The 16,147-nt window shown below is 50.6% G+C and overlaps 6 protein-coding genes across 6 annotated transcripts; 3 read left to right on the top strand and 3 right to left on the bottom strand.

Annotated features, from left to right (window-relative positions):
* Window positions 1–261: 261 nt before the first annotated feature.
* ustYa-0 (Oxidase ustYa) lies at window positions 262–826 on the top strand (the record flags this gene model as incomplete). Its single annotated transcript, XM_036641118.1, has 2 exons — window positions 262–501; window positions 566–826. The coding sequence occupies 2 exons, from the start codon at window positions 262–264 to the stop codon at window positions 824–826; spliced, it is 501 nt and encodes a 166-aa protein (XP_036493512.1).
* A 505-nt stretch (window positions 827–1,331) lies between these two features.
* CGCS363_v009268 (uncharacterized protein) lies at window positions 1,332–2,271 on the top strand (the record flags this gene model as incomplete). Its single annotated transcript, XM_036641117.1, has 4 exons — window positions 1,332–1,578; window positions 1,755–1,931; window positions 2,012–2,108; window positions 2,193–2,271. The coding sequence occupies 4 exons, from the start codon at window positions 1,332–1,334 to the stop codon at window positions 2,269–2,271; spliced, it is 600 nt and encodes a 199-aa protein (XP_036493513.1).
* Window positions 2,272–3,078: 807 nt separating this feature from the next.
* CGCS363_v009267 (uncharacterized protein) lies at window positions 3,079–3,666 on the bottom strand (the record flags this gene model as incomplete). Its single annotated transcript, XM_036641116.1, has 1 exon — window positions 3,079–3,666. The coding sequence occupies one exon, from the start codon at window positions 3,664–3,666 to the stop codon at window positions 3,079–3,081; it is 588 nt and encodes a 195-aa protein (XP_036493510.1).
* A 1,561-nt stretch (window positions 3,667–5,227) lies between these two features.
* On the top strand, window positions 5,228–7,775 carry terR-0 (Terrein cluster-specific transcription factor terR; the record flags this gene model as incomplete). The annotated part of the gene is made up of 6 exons (XM_036641115.1): window positions 5,228–6,095; window positions 6,222–6,243; window positions 6,321–6,624; window positions 6,842–7,024; window positions 7,178–7,695; window positions 7,769–7,775. 6 exons carry the CDS (start codon window positions 5,228–5,230, stop codon window positions 7,773–7,775), a joined length of 1,902 nt encoding a protein of 633 aa, XP_036493511.1.
* A 456-nt stretch (window positions 7,776–8,231) lies between these two features.
* CGCS363_v009265 (uncharacterized protein) lies at window positions 8,232–9,294 on the bottom strand (the record flags this gene model as incomplete). The annotated part of the gene is made up of 2 exons (XM_036641114.1): window positions 8,232–8,587; window positions 8,640–9,294. The coding sequence occupies 2 exons, from the start codon at window positions 9,292–9,294 to the stop codon at window positions 8,232–8,234; spliced, it is 1,011 nt and encodes a 336-aa protein (XP_036493660.1).
* Window positions 9,295–13,953: 4,659 nt separating this feature from the next.
* Window positions 13,954–15,736, bottom strand: CGCS363_v009264 (Trichothecene C-15 hydroxylase; the record flags this gene model as incomplete). The annotated part of the gene is made up of 5 exons (XM_036641113.1): window positions 13,954–14,110; window positions 14,193–14,359; window positions 14,413–14,727; window positions 14,808–15,590; window positions 15,653–15,736. The coding sequence occupies 5 exons, from the start codon at window positions 15,734–15,736 to the stop codon at window positions 13,954–13,956; spliced, it is 1,506 nt and encodes a 501-aa protein (XP_036493661.1).
* Window positions 15,737–16,147: the final 411 nt, after the last annotated feature.

Genomic DNA, 16,147 nt, shown 5'->3' with positions numbered 1-16,147 from the left:
GTCTCCGAGACTATATATCGCGCTCTCCTTATCCGTCTTGCTTAACATAGCGCTCATCGCTGCTCTAGCAATCATTCTGCGGGGACGTTATGGGCCGAGCCGGCCTTCTTGGATGCCGCCAGAGAGGGTAGACAAGCACATATTTCTGTCCCAACCAATATTTGGCAAGGGGCCCAATGTCACAACCGAGGACAGATGGGCTATGTTAATGCCAAGTTAGTCGAGCCGTTCCCTATTCCTCCTAGATAAAATGGTTTCACAATGGAGAGCATTCCCCTTATTTCCTCCACAAAAGTCGAGAGATGCGTTTATTCTATGACCAGTCGCAAAACGTACAAAAGAAGCATAAACCTCGCGGGCATCTCTGATCCCATTACAGAAGGCAACGGCTGGATCAATGTGACGGTAGACGATGGCGTGCTGCCATATATGCCAGGGCTAGACCCTTCCTTGCCTGAGCAAAAGGCACGCCTGTCCGTCTTCCACCAACTGCATTGCCTGGTGAGTCGAAGCAAGTCGGGAACCATGAGCGCAGAATCGCTGACAAGTAACATCTACTTCCCAGTACATTGCCAGAGATGCCTTCGTCCACGCGCGGGACGGACATCTGGAAAGGGTCCATGTGGACCACCTTTCTGACTGCTGGGACTATCTGCGACAGGGCATCATGTGCGCGGGCGACGCGACACTCGAGTGGAAGCAGGCTAACGCGAGTGGCGGCGAAGGTTGGGGATATCAGCACATGTGTAAAGACTACGCGCTGCTATTCATGTTTGCCGAGCAGTATCGCGCCACGGAGGAGCACTCGCTCCATGGCGAGTATTGAGGGGACGGATTGCCAATTGCTGCTGCGTAGAGAAAATCGCCTGACGCCTTCCATCTAGGACGGTCTTGCAGTAGTCCAAAATCCTTGTTCTTTGCCACGAGATAGACGCTTAAGCTTCAGAATATCACAAACCAAACAAAAGATCTCTGACTTCTCTCTCCATTATTTGACACTACTAAGGTATGGGTGATGATGTGAATCATCATGATGGCCATCAGACATGTCTGCCTCTGATAGAGGTCAGCCCCTCTCCCCCCTCCCTCCCTCCCTGCATGGGTATTAGGCAGACACCAAAACAAGTGCAGTAATGACAACTCTCGAGATTGAGTTCGGCACCACCAGGCCTAAATATGCTCCCAATTAGCCGATGGGCCACCGTGCTAACAGTAAGCCCACTCCACTCCTTGGAGGACAGCATAAATCCACTCCATGTGCCAGCCAGCCCATCGTTCCACGGCCTATCCGACCAGCCCTCAGAGAAAGATCAGTCATTAGGAACCATATCATGTCGTCCGTGGAGTCCATCCGGAGATTAAGCTACAGCACGGAGGCCGACGACGAGACAACCCGGTTTCTGAACCAGATCCATGAACAAGCGGCTTGGGGACGCGAGAGGCGGCGCTTGAGATGGGCTGTGTGGCTATGGTTCACGACCACTTTGCTCTTCGCCGGGTTCTCGATCTGGCTCACTGCGAGGCGGCCATTTGCGAGCCATTTTGGATCGTTTGAGACGGGATACGCGACAGATTTTAGTAAGTCTTCGTCTCTTGACACCCTATTCGTTCTCGCGCTCTCTCTCCTGTCTTCCCTCTTTCTCTCTGTCTATCACGTTTGCATTCTGTGTTCTGTCATTTCATCTATTCCAGTCGATAGAATTTGTATATTTATCGCCCGGATGCCCATAGGCTTACTCGATTCCCAATCATAGAAGCAGCAACCGAGCACATCGAGCTACACGTTTCGACTTTCGAGGGGACCCCAGCCTTTATGGACGACGGGACTGAATACATACCTGGGCGAAAGGATGGAACGGAAAGACTAAAATTCACGGGCACGCCAAGCAGAGAAATCGACGTCAACTGGTACGATCTTCACTTGGGGGAGGGTAAGTACACCCATGACACAAGATCCTCCCGCAAAGCGTAAGTGCACGGTAACTAACGAAGATGCCTGGATGCGATGTAGGTCACTTTTTCATCGTCACCGAGGATGAGGCTCGAGAAGCATGGGGTCCGGAATATGTGAAATACTGGGAACCAAGAGCAGGAGGTTACGTTGCCACGTATGTGTAGCACATATTCCTTTGTCATCGACATCTGCGTCGAAGACGCAGTCTCGACTAATGTTTTCCTTCCCCTATAATCAGCGTCGAGGTCATGCACCTTATCCACTGTCTGGCAAGTGATACTCCCCATCCCCGACCGTGGCCCTTCTCCCCTATGTGATAATGGCCGCCGTTGACACGATATACCTAGGACCACATTCGTAAAGCCTTCCATCCCGAGGCCTACCACGACCCGAATCCCGTCCATGGAATCTTGCACAGGGACCATTGCATCGAGTCGCTGCTGCAGCTGCTGGTATGCACTGCCGATTTGACACCTATCCCATCCACCTATCGCCTCGGATTGGGGACAAATTACATTAACACGGACCGTCCACACACCTGCCGCAGCTTCCCCAAGATTGTAGACTTTGTGAAGAAAAGATTCAACGGCACTTTACGTGTGGAACCGTACGCTGAGACTGCCTGGAAGAATCAACCGTAGGCCTGCGGCTTGTGGTGCGATGGTTTGGCTGAAACGTTATTAACGGCCTCATAATGCCCTGCCACTAGCTCGAAAAGATAGCTTTTGTTCTATTTATGTTTCCTTTATCTAAGCTTTTAGTGTCTAAAAAGAGAAAATCATCACTAAAAAGCTTCAAAGCATCAATATATATCCTGCTATTTTCTTGCTATAACAGATAGAGAGTTTAGTAGGTGATATTAAGACTAGGACCTATATAGAGCAGCCTAGCTTTACTAACTTAATAATTACTAACCTAAAGATGAGATCTTTCTATAGATCACATTCTACTATATCTACTAGGCTATAATTAGTAAACTCTATTGAGTTTATAGGTGTTACTTCTTTTTTCTATTTAAGGTTTATGCAAGAAACTTTTATGAACATTATTGTCTTCAGCATTACAACCTAAGACACAGTATAAGTTTTTCCAGCGCTTCAGAATATGAACAGCACTTAGCCACACTAAAATTGAAAGTCGGAACCACCTTCTGGCATCTTGTATGTGCCGCCTAGGTTGACGAGATACGCAAGACTGTTGAACTCGGTGTCAATAGTTTTAATAGCCCAACCTCTCATAGGACCGGCGTTCTCGACGGTAAGGATCTGGATGCCTCTAACAGGCAACCTCGCCTCCCCAAAGGCAGCCGTCCACTTGAGCACGATCGTGTCGCACGTGACAACATCGACTGTCTGCAGCGTGACGGGCGTCGGGCGCCCACTCTGCCGCTCCAGAGCAGCCTTGAGCTCGTCTCGGTCGCGGTACGTCGGCGCGCCCAGCGGCTTGCCCGCCAGTAAATTCATGCCGTCGCAGCGGGCCACCACTTCGGGGGCCACAAGGCGGTCCGCCACCGCCGCCGAGTAATTGCGGATCAAGGCCTGGAAGTCGGTCGCCAATTGGTACCCGTCGTCCGGACTCAGGCAGGTGGGGGTGGAGGATGACAGCGACAGCGCTTGTTGATCCTGTTGCTGCAAGACGTCTTTCCACTTGAAACGGACGAAGAAACCCGCCGCCTTTGAGAATAACAGAACGAAGGAAAGTCGACGTGCCATGATAACCGTGTGAGCCGCCGCTCTCGGCAAATTTCTCGTCAATAGGGGTGGCCGAACAATGCTTCTCTCCTTCATAGGGCTACGAGGTAGTTCAAGTCACCGGAATAACGGCCCGATGTCAAGCCACCAAGGCAAGTTCTGCTGGGATAGAATATGTTCGTGGTGATTCCATTAGTGTTATGTTTTACCTCGCAAGAAAGGTTCATGACTATGTGGACATTATAGTTACATCCCGCATCTGTAGGAAACTTGCATGCATCACATAAGCACAAGTACTACTTTAATCGGTCTGATACCTGCTTAGTGGAGGTCCTTCGGAGTTGCAGTCCTCTCATAAGCAGATTGATGATGTCGCGGCTATCATAGGCAAAACTCAAACAACGAGGAAGATGTTAATGGGGAGGAGAAGGAGAAGCCCATTGACACATCATGCCACATATGGCAGTCAACCGCCGAGACATCGCGCAAGGTTGGTGTGTTTTGGGTTGCATCGGGCGATATCTTCCACCAACGTTAATTAATCTACCGGATTTTCTGCCTTCCTCGGTCTGGAACAAAACTCTGTAGATTTGCCTTTGTCTGGCCTGACAACGAACCTTTTGCCTTTCTGGTACAAAACGTTATGTGTTACTCGGGCCAGGAAGAAAAGCCATCCCATCGGCTGCCACAAGCCGCTAAAAGATACGTCACGAATATGACCCCAATTCTACCCCAGGTTCAGAGTGGACAATTGTTTTGATTCGGTTAGTTTAATTAGCTTTACTCCGCATGTTTCTGGCGTCGTGTGACAGCCAAGGGGATAGTTCGTACCATCAAAACCCCTGAACCTTCCCTATTGGAACGGAATTCCGTGAGCTGCTTAGTGATGAGTCGAACAGAACCTCTGGAATAATTAGCCGCAACCCCAAACAGGCTGTCGACCCATCCGCTGACGTACTCGCCTGGCCTTTCTTAACAGAAAGCATACAGTTATTGTGAATTCCATCTTTTCCACCGTAATATGGCCTCGGCCTTTACTGATTGCCTTCTCAGCTGCATCAAGCTTCTCAACTGGGGTAAGTATCGGCTAGTGTTGGAGCATCAGTTATCCAAAGCCGGGAGGCACGACCTATTAGTCAATCAACCCCGCCACGCTTTCCCCCTCTGTTGGTCTGTGGACACGCATGTGTGAGAGAAGGGATATCGCAGGGAGCTTCAATTCTCCAAAAGCCATGATGCTTGAGCAAAGACGACGTCGTGGCGCCTGTCTTTTGTGCCGCGAGAAAAAGACACGATGTCCGTACCTACCCACCTTCCTAGTATGTTTGAACCAAAGGCTGATGATAGGATGTATGGAAACGCAATGCAGGCGACAAGAAACAGCCGTGTATAACCTGCCAAGTGAGTCCGAGTTTTCTTGTCTTTTTTTGCCTCTTTGCTTTTCTTTCTGCTATTCTCGCCTGTAAGCACCAAGAGCTAACACGATGCACCCCGACCCCAGCGGACTGGGCAACAATGTTTCTATCCGGATTATGCGCCTCGCCCACGTCGAAGACCCGCGTCTCTGCGGTCCAACTTTCTCATGTATTCTCCCAACGAAAGCTGCCTCGACCTCGGATATGGGCCTCCGCTCGGAGCTGGTGCCGACTACCGTAATTTCGTCACGACTCACCCCCAGCTGCTGTCCGTTCCTCGCCCGCTTACTGCGGGCATCGCCGGTCCCAGGTCCGAGATACTACAACTGAACGGCTGCAACCGTGGCCTCCAGCAGGGCTACTACCCAGGCGAGTTATCGGACGGGCCTGACTGCCAATTTCCGTTGCCCTTCGCAGTTAGCGAAGCCAGCGCGGCCAATGCCCCGGACTCAAGCGATCTGCATATTGATGCCATTCAGGAGGAACAAGCCACTCCATGGGGCAACTCTAAGCCAATCGAGAGGGCCAACTCCGCCCTCAGCTCTGCCGGTTCGTTGGATGACAACATGGAATGGGCCGTCGACTTGGGCTGGATAACCTCCGAAGCTGGAACCCCCTCTCAGTTCCTCGAATCGTCCGTCACGACCGTCGTCGACGACTTGGAAAAGCCAATTAGTTACAAGGCGGCCTCTCAGATAGTTTCCCCTGCGAATATACAGCAGCCGACTGACATCGTCCTCGCCAACGACACAAAATCTGAGTCTAGCGCAGGTGCCACGGCACCGCTGTCGCCGTCTTCCCCGGGCAGGCCTAGAATAAGCGCATCTTCACAGTCTTTCTACGGGCTGCGCGACGCTGTCTGCCGCTTGCTCGGCAACAATCAACAAGATATTGCTCGTGCTCTGTCCGTCTCTGAAGATAAGACGCCAAACGCTCCCAGGACCGCGAACCCAGTGCCGGCTGGCGAATCGGATTCATATGACGGCTCTTGGTGGATGCTCGAAAGTGACGTGACTTTACAAGCGTATATTGCAGGTTAGTAACTATGAGTCCCAAAAGGGAAAGGGAAATAAAAACGAAAGTGAAAATTCTTTGTGGACCACGTTCTTTTTTAGTATTAGTTGAAGCCGAGTTCAGGCGCTGACATATAACACATCACAGCCTTTAGCGACTATTTCTATAGGTCCGTCTGGTCTCTTCCGTCGCTATGACGTGGCAGTGTGACTATGTGACGCGCGTGCTGACGGTCAATGTTCCCAGTTTCATTCCCAAGGCCAACATCGAGGCCCGGCTCAAAGAGGCTCGTCTCCCGGACGCAAGCCATCTCGTCCGTGGTTTCGCAAGCGCTGTCATCGCCCTTGGAGCATACTACCACCGACAACACGAATTCGCCGTTGTTGCCAATCGCAGTACCCAGGAACAGAAGCAGAAAAGGCGTTCCTTTTGCTCACACAACGCCGATGGCGGACATCTCGAAGATGCCCGGGTGTCGCGGCGTCTACGTGCCGCTCTTGCATTCCGCGGATGTGTGCGGGGTTTGCCTAGTCAGCTGCTGAAACTTCAGGTTGGTTTCCACCGGTAGGTCCTGGAAGAGATGGAAAGGGAAGAGGTCTTGTGGAGAACGTGAGATGGTCATAGTTGATGAGTCCCTGAGCTGACCTTTTATTCCATCAACTTTAGGTGTCATTGCTCATGGTCAGTTAACTCTGCTGGGCCCCTGTTTGCTCACGTTTCTCGCGCACTACTATCCTCCCATGCTGACAATTCCCCGCAACCTACAGGCCTCTATTGCCAGCGAGTGCGATATACCATCTCTTGTCACCGAAAATGTGGCAATCGCCGCCATGCACGTTCGCGAACTGGACTTGGCACAGATTGATGCTGTTGATGACGAGTCTGTGCTCAGTTGGGCTTACTCGTACGTGCTGGACGTCTCTTACGCTCTTCATCGAGGAGCACCTCCGGTAAGCCAGCCTACTGTTGATTCGAACGCCCCTCATACGCATTCATAACAAAGAAAACCATGTCTCCCCGTGCGTTTCACGGCGAGAAACTTCTGGGGAGGCAGAACTTCAAAGACAGCTGATATCTGGGCAAAAGTATTGACTACGTTTCAGACGCTCGACTGCGATTGGATAGACGGTTCGGATCCTCTGAGCCACAGCTCCGAAGGGGACCTGTTAGGTATACGCTCTCTAGCGGCTGTGATGCACCGTTGTTTGCGGAGGCAGTTCAGTCCCCGGGCGTTTCACACGTACTCTTCGGCGACGGTGATTCCTGGCGGCGGCAGATGGCAAAGCCATCAGAAGTCCCAGGAACAGTTGCGATACTGGGTCGAGCTCTTCCCCGATTTGAACTTGCGGATTACCCCAGGGAACAACGGCTGTCTGCCCACCAGCACCGCACGTATGGCCTTCTGCATGTATCACCGCGCTGTCTTCCTAACGCATTGCCCGTGGATTGTTACTGCTGCTGATTTTCACGCTGAGCCCGTCCCCGAGCATGGAGGGATTGGGGATCAAGATGCCCTTGGACACGGGTGCTGCATTCGGGCGTGTCTGGAATCGGCCCAGCAAGTCATTGATGCCATCCCTTGCTTTTTTTCCCAGTCGTCATGCGGCACAAGGCTCGAGAGGTATGCGAAGAGACCAAAATTCATAGACCTTCTTAGAAGATGAGCTGACGCATAGGTTCGATTCAAAAGGCAGACAGTAGAGAGCCTGGTGTTAACTAGCTTATTCCTCATCATCTATTGCAAGGTAGATGGGGAAGTTCCCGGGGAGCATAGACGAAAGGCGAATGCACTGGCCGGGCTATGCCACGGATCCTTAGCCCGTATAAGTCTTGACGAGAGCGATGCCAACAGCGACGGGGATGGCGATAGCGTCGACAACAGTCACGGCCATAGCGGTCATCACCCGAGCCTTGAGCGATTTAGCTTGCTCGTGTCGATCGCCGATCGCTGTGATCCCACGTAGTGAGAAGAGATCATGTAAGCCAAAATGATCAAGAATCATTGAACAAAGCCCGAATTCTATTGGATCTGCTCAAGATGATCTGACTTCTAAGTACCAAACCTGCGTCACAATCGTATACCAATCTCTATTCAGATGAAACAAAAAACACCTCGCTATGCAATCCGACTTCCGAACCTCTTCGCAGCTGCGGCTCTTAAGCCGGTGTCGTGGTGTTGCTCGGAGCCGCACCACCGCTGCTGCCACCTGATCCACTCAAAGAAGGGCTGTTCTCGGTATCGATTCCGATCGTAATGTAGCCAACCATGCCGTTGCGAATATCAACTCCATCCAACGGAACGATGTCGATGACAGGGTTGTAGCCGTTCGCGAATCCCTCAGAGTAGACAGAGTCGACGTCGTTGGTAGTGCGGTTGATCTCGGTGTGCGACACATAGGGCTCCAGGGCCATGATCTCCTGGGAAACCGTCTCGTTGAAGTACAGTTGACCAATTGAGTTGGTGTTTCCCGTCTTGACGGTGCCGTTGCTGGTGACGACCCAATCGGTGAAAACTAGTAAAGCATTGTTAGCACGAATCTCGACGTCCATTTCTTTCTGACTTACCTTGCGCGTGAATGTGAATAGAGCGCTGAATGTAAAAGCCAGGGAAAATCGTCTTCATCTCCAGAATACCATCGTCGTTGGTGGGCCACATTCCACGCAGCCATGTAGTGTCATCGGTATGCAAATCCGTAGTACCAATTTCGAAATCGGTGACATTCAGTGACTCAAGGAGCTCACGGAAATCCGTGTTAGGATCACGGCCCGTGAAACTCGAGTAGCTTCCCGTGGCGTTGCAGTGCCAAAACGCAACAAGCGCGTTTGGAAGAGGCTCGCAAGTTGCCATATCAATGACACCGACGTCAAGGGTAAGAGGAACTCCGACCTGGTCTTCGGTCATATCCTGACGCAGGGTCTCTGACCGGGGCCAGTAGTAAGGTCCGGCGGTGACATCGGGCGCGAGGACGCAGGTGTTGTTCTGAAGATCTTCGTAGTACGGAGCCTCGGTCACGATCGTGACGCTGCTGTTGCCGGACCTGCGCTCGAGGTTGGCGGCTTCTTGGCGCTTTTGGAATCGCTTCTGCTTGAAGGCCGCGGACCCAGCAGCACAACGCTTGGAAAGGTTGGCGTGGCGCTTGACCACACCAGGAGCGACCTCCTTGTGGGCGACAACGGCGGAGGCCAGGAGGCCAATGGACGCGAGCGAGTGCAGTTTCATCTTGGAGGAAGATAAAGAGTGACGGAAAGAGTGTGATCGCCGTTGTTTGAAAAGATTGGATGACGAGGGTAGAGATGTTTACAAAACAACTACCCCCGCCTCTATTTGTATCAAGCTCCTTTTCATTTCTTGATCGCTGCTTTTCCCCTTTCACAACAGGCTCACTGGCCGCGGATCGCCCTTCGGGGTGAAAATTCCCATTGCGCCCCTTTCCCTTGGGCGACGCGGTCTTCTCCATATTCCCCAGTCTCCACGCATCAGTGTCCAATGCCTCTTCCTCTATCGGAACTACCTATACGCGTCACCAAGAGCAACCCTTGGGAGGTTGAAAGATTCATAGCCTAGTCCAGAACACCTAACTCCCGTACCAACAAATCAAAGTCGATCTAATTCACCCCGGTACGTAAGCAAAGAGGGATGGTTGGTTAATCCAAGGAAAACCTCCATTATCAAAACCAATGAAACAACCCGAATACAGGCCCCTCAATATCTAGCAAGCCCTATCCAATATTGTTTTGACGTCAGGTTCGTGGAAGCTGACGAGGCTGTCCCTACAACCCCACTGAAATCGGGATGTGGGCGCTCGGAACCCAAGTTCAACAACACCACCGCCCCCGTCGTGTCGATCTTCGTAGACATGACTGAGAAGCCGCCGAAAATTCCCATATTCAGTGTGACATCGGCTGGGAAATGAACAGGCACAAGCGAAGGCGATGGGATTTTGCGCTCCCTTAAAAGGTGCACCAAGAGTGCTTTATTCACGTCGTTCGGCATTGCCGCTGAGCCGACGGTTCGTGCTGCAATGTTGATGGAAGCCTACGAGGTAACACTCATTGACAACCGCAGAATTTCACTGCATTCATCGATCAATTAGCCTTTAATGAGGGCTTGCAGTCATTCAATGGATGTTACCCGGAAGGCTATTCTTAGGCCCGTCCCTTTTGCGGGGGCTTAATTATGCGGAGGCCCCTGTGCATTTCGATCTGGCGACGCGTGTCTATCCGAATACTCATACTCGGATTCGTATCGATGTCTACCAAGCCTCGCGGAAATCGTCCGCCGCGGTCTGCAACCCTTGTATCTGATTAACAGTTCATACAGATGATTCCTTGTGTTCGAAGGAAAGGATTCTTCAGTAATGGCAGTCTCAGTGCGTTGCAATACCTTTCGCCTGAGGATTTGTCCTTCTAAGTATGAGAACACAAGCAATAATGCCGAAGCAGAGAGCGCCATAAATTTCATCGTTCGCATTTTACCAAGACTCCGTAGCCCCGACTCAAGTAAATACATGCTCACGGTGTGCTCCGGCCCCACCGGGTGCAAGCTCCGGGCGGGGGGGTTGAGTGGCTCGGCGTCGTGGCTTCCGCCACATCCCGGAAAACGACTTGAGTTCGGATTCTTATCCATGTCAAAATATGCGAGACAGATAAATTGAGAAACCTATACTGCCAAAGAGCGTCGCTTTCTTGGCAGGCACTGAGATTTTGACAGCATCACTTCTATCGATGGCTTAGTTTTGGCTTGCGTCGGAATTAAGGTGAAGGTCAACTGAAGATGGAATATGAAGGAAGAAAGAATCAAAATAATCTGTGTGTTGAATTTGTCAAGTTCCCAGGTGAAGCCAGAGGCTTCAGGCGGCATTTCTCGTGACAGGTCTTGACAAGGTCGGCAATACGGCTCAAGTGCGGAATTCTCACGTGTCGCGAGTCTACAAGCAACGTACACTTTGTCGTCAGACTTATCAGTATCGACAGTATCGATAAAAACGGGGAGCATGCAACAACTCTGATCACATTCCGAGCATTGTTGATGATGTACAAACCAATGGGTGACGTACAAATGGCCTAGCAATATTTCCAATACGCTGCTCGATCCCGTCTGATTCCTACCAAGCAATTGGCCGCAGGACTACATGATCCATATAAAGATAGTGACTTCTGGGCAGCTCCATCTTGACTATGTTGAAGAATGGAAAAGAGTGTCGACTCAGTATATTGTTCAAGTCGAGACTCGAATCTGCCCTGCATCAACTGCTGCACCCAGTAACACATGCCCATCAGTTCTCTCCAGCCGACCGACAATCATACGGCCACCTATCCGCGTTACTATGAGGGAACAGACCCTTCTCATGACACGAGTATTGGCTCAGTAGTCAAGGCTTTGTCTAAGAAATCAACCCAGAGTTCAATGATCACGGTTATAGAGTGACTCCTGGAGCAACCAAGTACAACTACAATGACAATCCCGTAGGTTCTCCTTGATGGATGATTTCTTCGGAATGGCTCAATACATTGTAGTTATAATCAGACCATTTGAATGATTACGACATGAACTCAAGGATTCGGGGTTTTACGAGCGCTGCTCACAACTCCCGGAAAGATCTTTGGTCATCAATAGATGGTATATCAGGACCATGAGGTAACAAGATTACAGCAACCCCAGATTACAACGACCGAACATCTTCGTTATCAATGTCGGCACCAACAACGCCAAAGAAAACAACCAAGTCAACTGTGTTTATCAGCTTATGGGTGGCATCATTGACTACGCATAACGTGCTGATGGGATGAGCCAGATTTGCGTGATGCTGTGAAGTCCAGTGCAAACGAACCGATCTGTCGGCAGCTAAAGGCCCCTTGTTCAAATTGGAGCTTCCGCTCTTTGCACCCATACCTGAATCTGACACGAACCCCGATCTAGATTGGGAGGACGTCGAGTGTACAAATCCAGCCGTTTCTGACGCCGAGAAGCCTACGACAGAAACATGCGAATCTGTCAAGACCAAGGTGTCTTGAAATGAAGCCATTGAGAACTATGCGAATGACCGAAGTATTGACGGAGTAGTCTTTCCAGCTCAGGTGAGTATTTGAATTTGTGTCTACGACAGATCTCATGATTCTGGGGGAAGCTGAACATTGCGTCAATTTGAAGATTAGCAATTTTCTCTTATGACCCGGAACAGGTCAGCTGCCACCGAATTGCACCACAAAACAAATAGGCGGTGTTGGACCTTGTCACGACATTGTTGACGGGCCAGCGGGCTGCCTCATACTGAACCCATTTTCCACCTTCAAAATATCAGTAGAGCCTCACAAAGCTCCCTAGAGAGCTCACAATTGACATCTTGTTTTAGACTATTTGATGCTCCCGCGCAGCTCTATGGGAAGAGGCACACGGTTACACTGCGCCAGCTTCTGTCTTTCTCGTGTGTTAGGGACTTGGGTTTTGCTGAGATTCTTGATATCTTGAGCAATGTCATCGACTCTATTTTGAACAAGGGTGACACGAGTCGTCGATTAACCATGTCGAAGGGCTTCGCAACGGTAACAAATCCCAATCTATCAATGTTCGTCAATATCTCATGAACGAACCAGCTCGAAAAAACGGTCAACGTGGTCAAAGACTTCGCCAACGATATACTTAGCAGGACCATCACCAATGTCAAGACCTTGATTTAATAGTAAGTCGTCATTAATGGTTGATTTACTTGGAAACAATATGTTCAACATCTTCGAGACCATGAGAAAAACTTTTTGTTGGGCGATGTTGGCACATTCACTTGGCAAATTCACTCGGAGATTGGATCATCCTGGATGCTGAGCAAATGTGGTCAAACAGAGTAGAAAGATTTACGGCTTACATGTTTGGCGGCATGATCGGCTTCAATAACGGAGCTAATTCTGTTACAACTGATGCGATATCCTGGGAATGGTGTAAGCAAGTACATAACTCGCACATGAGTTGCGCTTATGATCGACTTGAGGTTATTCACGTCTGCAGTGACTTGTACGGAAACACCCCGGGTGGCCTGTCAAAAGGAGACATCATCACAGGGCACGTCGTGATAGCATGCAAGGGCAGACGGATCGAGATGAGGTACATAAAATTGCAAGAATGGACTAGGGCGTTCACAACCTTCAAAGCCAATGGTGATAGGAACAGGGCCTGTCCCTTGTCGTCCTGGTACGCCCCTGACGATCAAGCCAAAGCCAACGTCACGGTGGTTGTATACACCAATGCAAGGGCACCTGGAGTCTAAAGTCTGTTCATATGCGACTACTGAGAGGTATGAATGAATCACTGGGGTGTTCGTAACAAGCGTAAGAAGAAGCCATCTGACCTACCTTACGCTTTCCCCTGCAGTCGTGTCGAAGGCTAGGCTAGTCTAAATCTTGTCGGAACGGCCGAGCAAGGATAGTTCGAGAAGACAGACGAAACACATTGACGCACGAATAGTTCATTGGCTATGTTGGGCGGAAGCAAGAGCTGCAGCTGAGAAGAATGCTTTGATGGAGCTGAGCTTAGTGCGAGAAGATCTGAGATCCATTTATGCTCAGGAGGCTTCCCATAATACATCAGAGTCAATGACTTGTCCAAATCAAAGGGATTGATCATGCCATAACATGCGGTTAACAAAGATACGAGGAAAAGCGTAGAATAATTGAATTTAACAACGTGGTTTGCTGTTCTATCATTTTAAATCCGAGGCCGATGAGCCGAATGCCTCCTCGGCGGCTGGTGCCGAGGCCGAGTCAGGTGTGTCCCCCAAACCACCACGCCCTTCAGTGGCCCTGAGCATCAGAACAAACCAATCTGTGATCTGTGATTGAGGATTACGGCAAGTCCTTCCAATGATTGCGCATGCGCTACAACTTTGGCTCATTTTCTGGGATTCAGATAGACATTCAGGTCACCCTTGAGCCACAATGTGTAAACCTCTTCCTCGTCCTGCCACTTCTTCGAGTCTTCTGCAATCGTGAGATCGAAGTTCCATAGAACTCTAGCCAAGATGATCCTCATTTCAACGTAGGCCAGGCTTGTAAAGTTAGCTCGGTAACTAGATGCTTTGGCCAAGAAGTCGCAACTAAAATAGACCATAGATCCGGGGTGGAGCTTACTTCTTTCCAATACAGTTCCGCGGTCCGAACGAGAACGGTTGAAGCGCATCCTTGTTATCATTGACGAAGCGCTTGTCGCCAAGCCACCGCTCGGGGATGAACGAATCAGGGAGAGTAAAGTTTCTGGGGTCGCGGAAGATGGCGTAGTGCCAGACGCCAATACTGGTCTGTGGAGATTCTGGTCAGCTGTCAAGTCAGGGAAGGACTCCATTGGACTTACCCCGTGAGGAACAAACTTGTCGCAGATGACATCTCCGCCGTCACACACGCGCCTCAGATTCGCGTTAGGTGACGGGGGATGCAAGCGCAAGGTCTCGTCGAGCACAGCCAACATGTAGTCTAATTTCTGGACGCTCACGAAATCAATGTCACCTTCTGAAGAGAAGGACTCCCGGACCTCAGTGACAAGCTTCCCCAGGACTTGGGGACTCATTGCCAGAAGGTACGTTGCAGCGGAGAGCGCTGTTGCCGTAGTCTCAGACCCGGCCCCGATGAGCAGATTAGCGTTGTCGCAGATCTCCTCCCGGCTCATGGTCTGCACGAAATTAGACGCCGGGGTTCTTCGCTATCGAATCTCATGAAAGTTGGGCACTGTCTGAGAATGAAGCAACTTACCAAGTCTCCCTTCATCGTCATTGCCTGAATGAAATCAGGCCTAGGCGTTGCCAAGTCAAGTCTCTTGTCCACCTTTGCATGGGTCAAGTCCAAGTGCTCTTGTGCCTTTCTCTTGACCGACTCGGGTATCAGTAACTTCAACAGCGGCGCAAGTACCGCATACCTCCCAATCAGCCCAAGCAGCGCGTTCTGCTTGACGGCGCCGAAGATTGCCGAGACCCACGGATGATAATTGCTGTTCTGCAGGCACCCGAAAGGCTCCCCGAACGCCAGGTCGGAGATAATGTCGAACGTGCACCAGTTATACCAGCTTACCATGTCCAGCTTCCGCGTGCCCCCTTCAGCGTTCTCATGCAGTCGCTGGATTAATAGGTCGATATACTGAGTAATAAGCGGTTGCTGGTTCATCATGGCTTGTGCCGAGAACCCATGCCACAAGAGCCTTCGGAAACGGCGATGGTCATCGCGGTCGGCACCAATGATGTTACCGCGGAAAGGCGCATGGAAGATTGGATCCTTTGAGTGTTCTGCTTGCCCTTGCTTGCGGTGCCCGAAGATTTCTTTCCAAGCAGACGGGTCGGTATATGATAATTGGGCTGGGGCGATGCGGACGACGGGGCCGTATTGTGCATGGAGCTCAGCGATGTGTTTGTGAGGCTGCCCTCCAACTATCATCCAGGCGTAGTAGAGATCGCTGAAGGCAGCTAATTTAGGACCTGGGTAGTGCCGCAGAGGATGTAAGAAAATGTTGTAGGCGACTCGTGCTATGGCATATGCAATGGGCTAGTAGTGGCATGTGTCAGACGGTCTACTTTCGGTATTGGGTATTTTCAGCCATGACATACGAGGAACACGAGAGCAACCAAGAGGTTTCCCCACGTAAATCCATGACGGATGTCATTGCCGAAGAGGGGGGTGAGGGAAGGCATAGTAATTAACAATATCCTGCGTAATGATGTAGTTCCTCCCTATCGGCTCATCTACGCGATTGTATTTATATTCTACAGACTACGAGTGTCTTTAGAACTGACTTTGCCCAAGTTTGCTCCATCGGATGACAGGAGGACACCGAGAACATGTTCCTTGTCCGAATGCACGAGTCGTAAAAAGAATTTCCCGCTCGACTTCAGCCTTAAATTGCGATGAAGCCGTCTATCAACAGCATAGTTGAAATTTTTAATACGAATACGTCCACTTGCCCAAGATCTTGCTGTAGACGAACTCCTGTCAGCAGTTTGTGGATCCGTGTCAATGCGTCTTTGTGGATCACAATCGGCGTGGCGGATGTTTTTGAGACCCGGAAAAGATTCCGCCTTGACAAATATACTGATCTCGAGGTT

This window comes from Colletotrichum siamense (assembly GCF_013390195.1).
Source record: "Colletotrichum siamense strain Cg363 chromosome Unknown KSG_Cg363_contig06, whole genome shotgun sequence".
Lineage (NCBI taxonomy): Eukaryota > Fungi > Ascomycota > Sordariomycetes > Glomerellales > Glomerellaceae > Colletotrichum > Colletotrichum siamense.
Note: the sequence above shows the minus strand (reverse complement) of the source record. Positions and strands in the feature narration are given on the sequence as shown.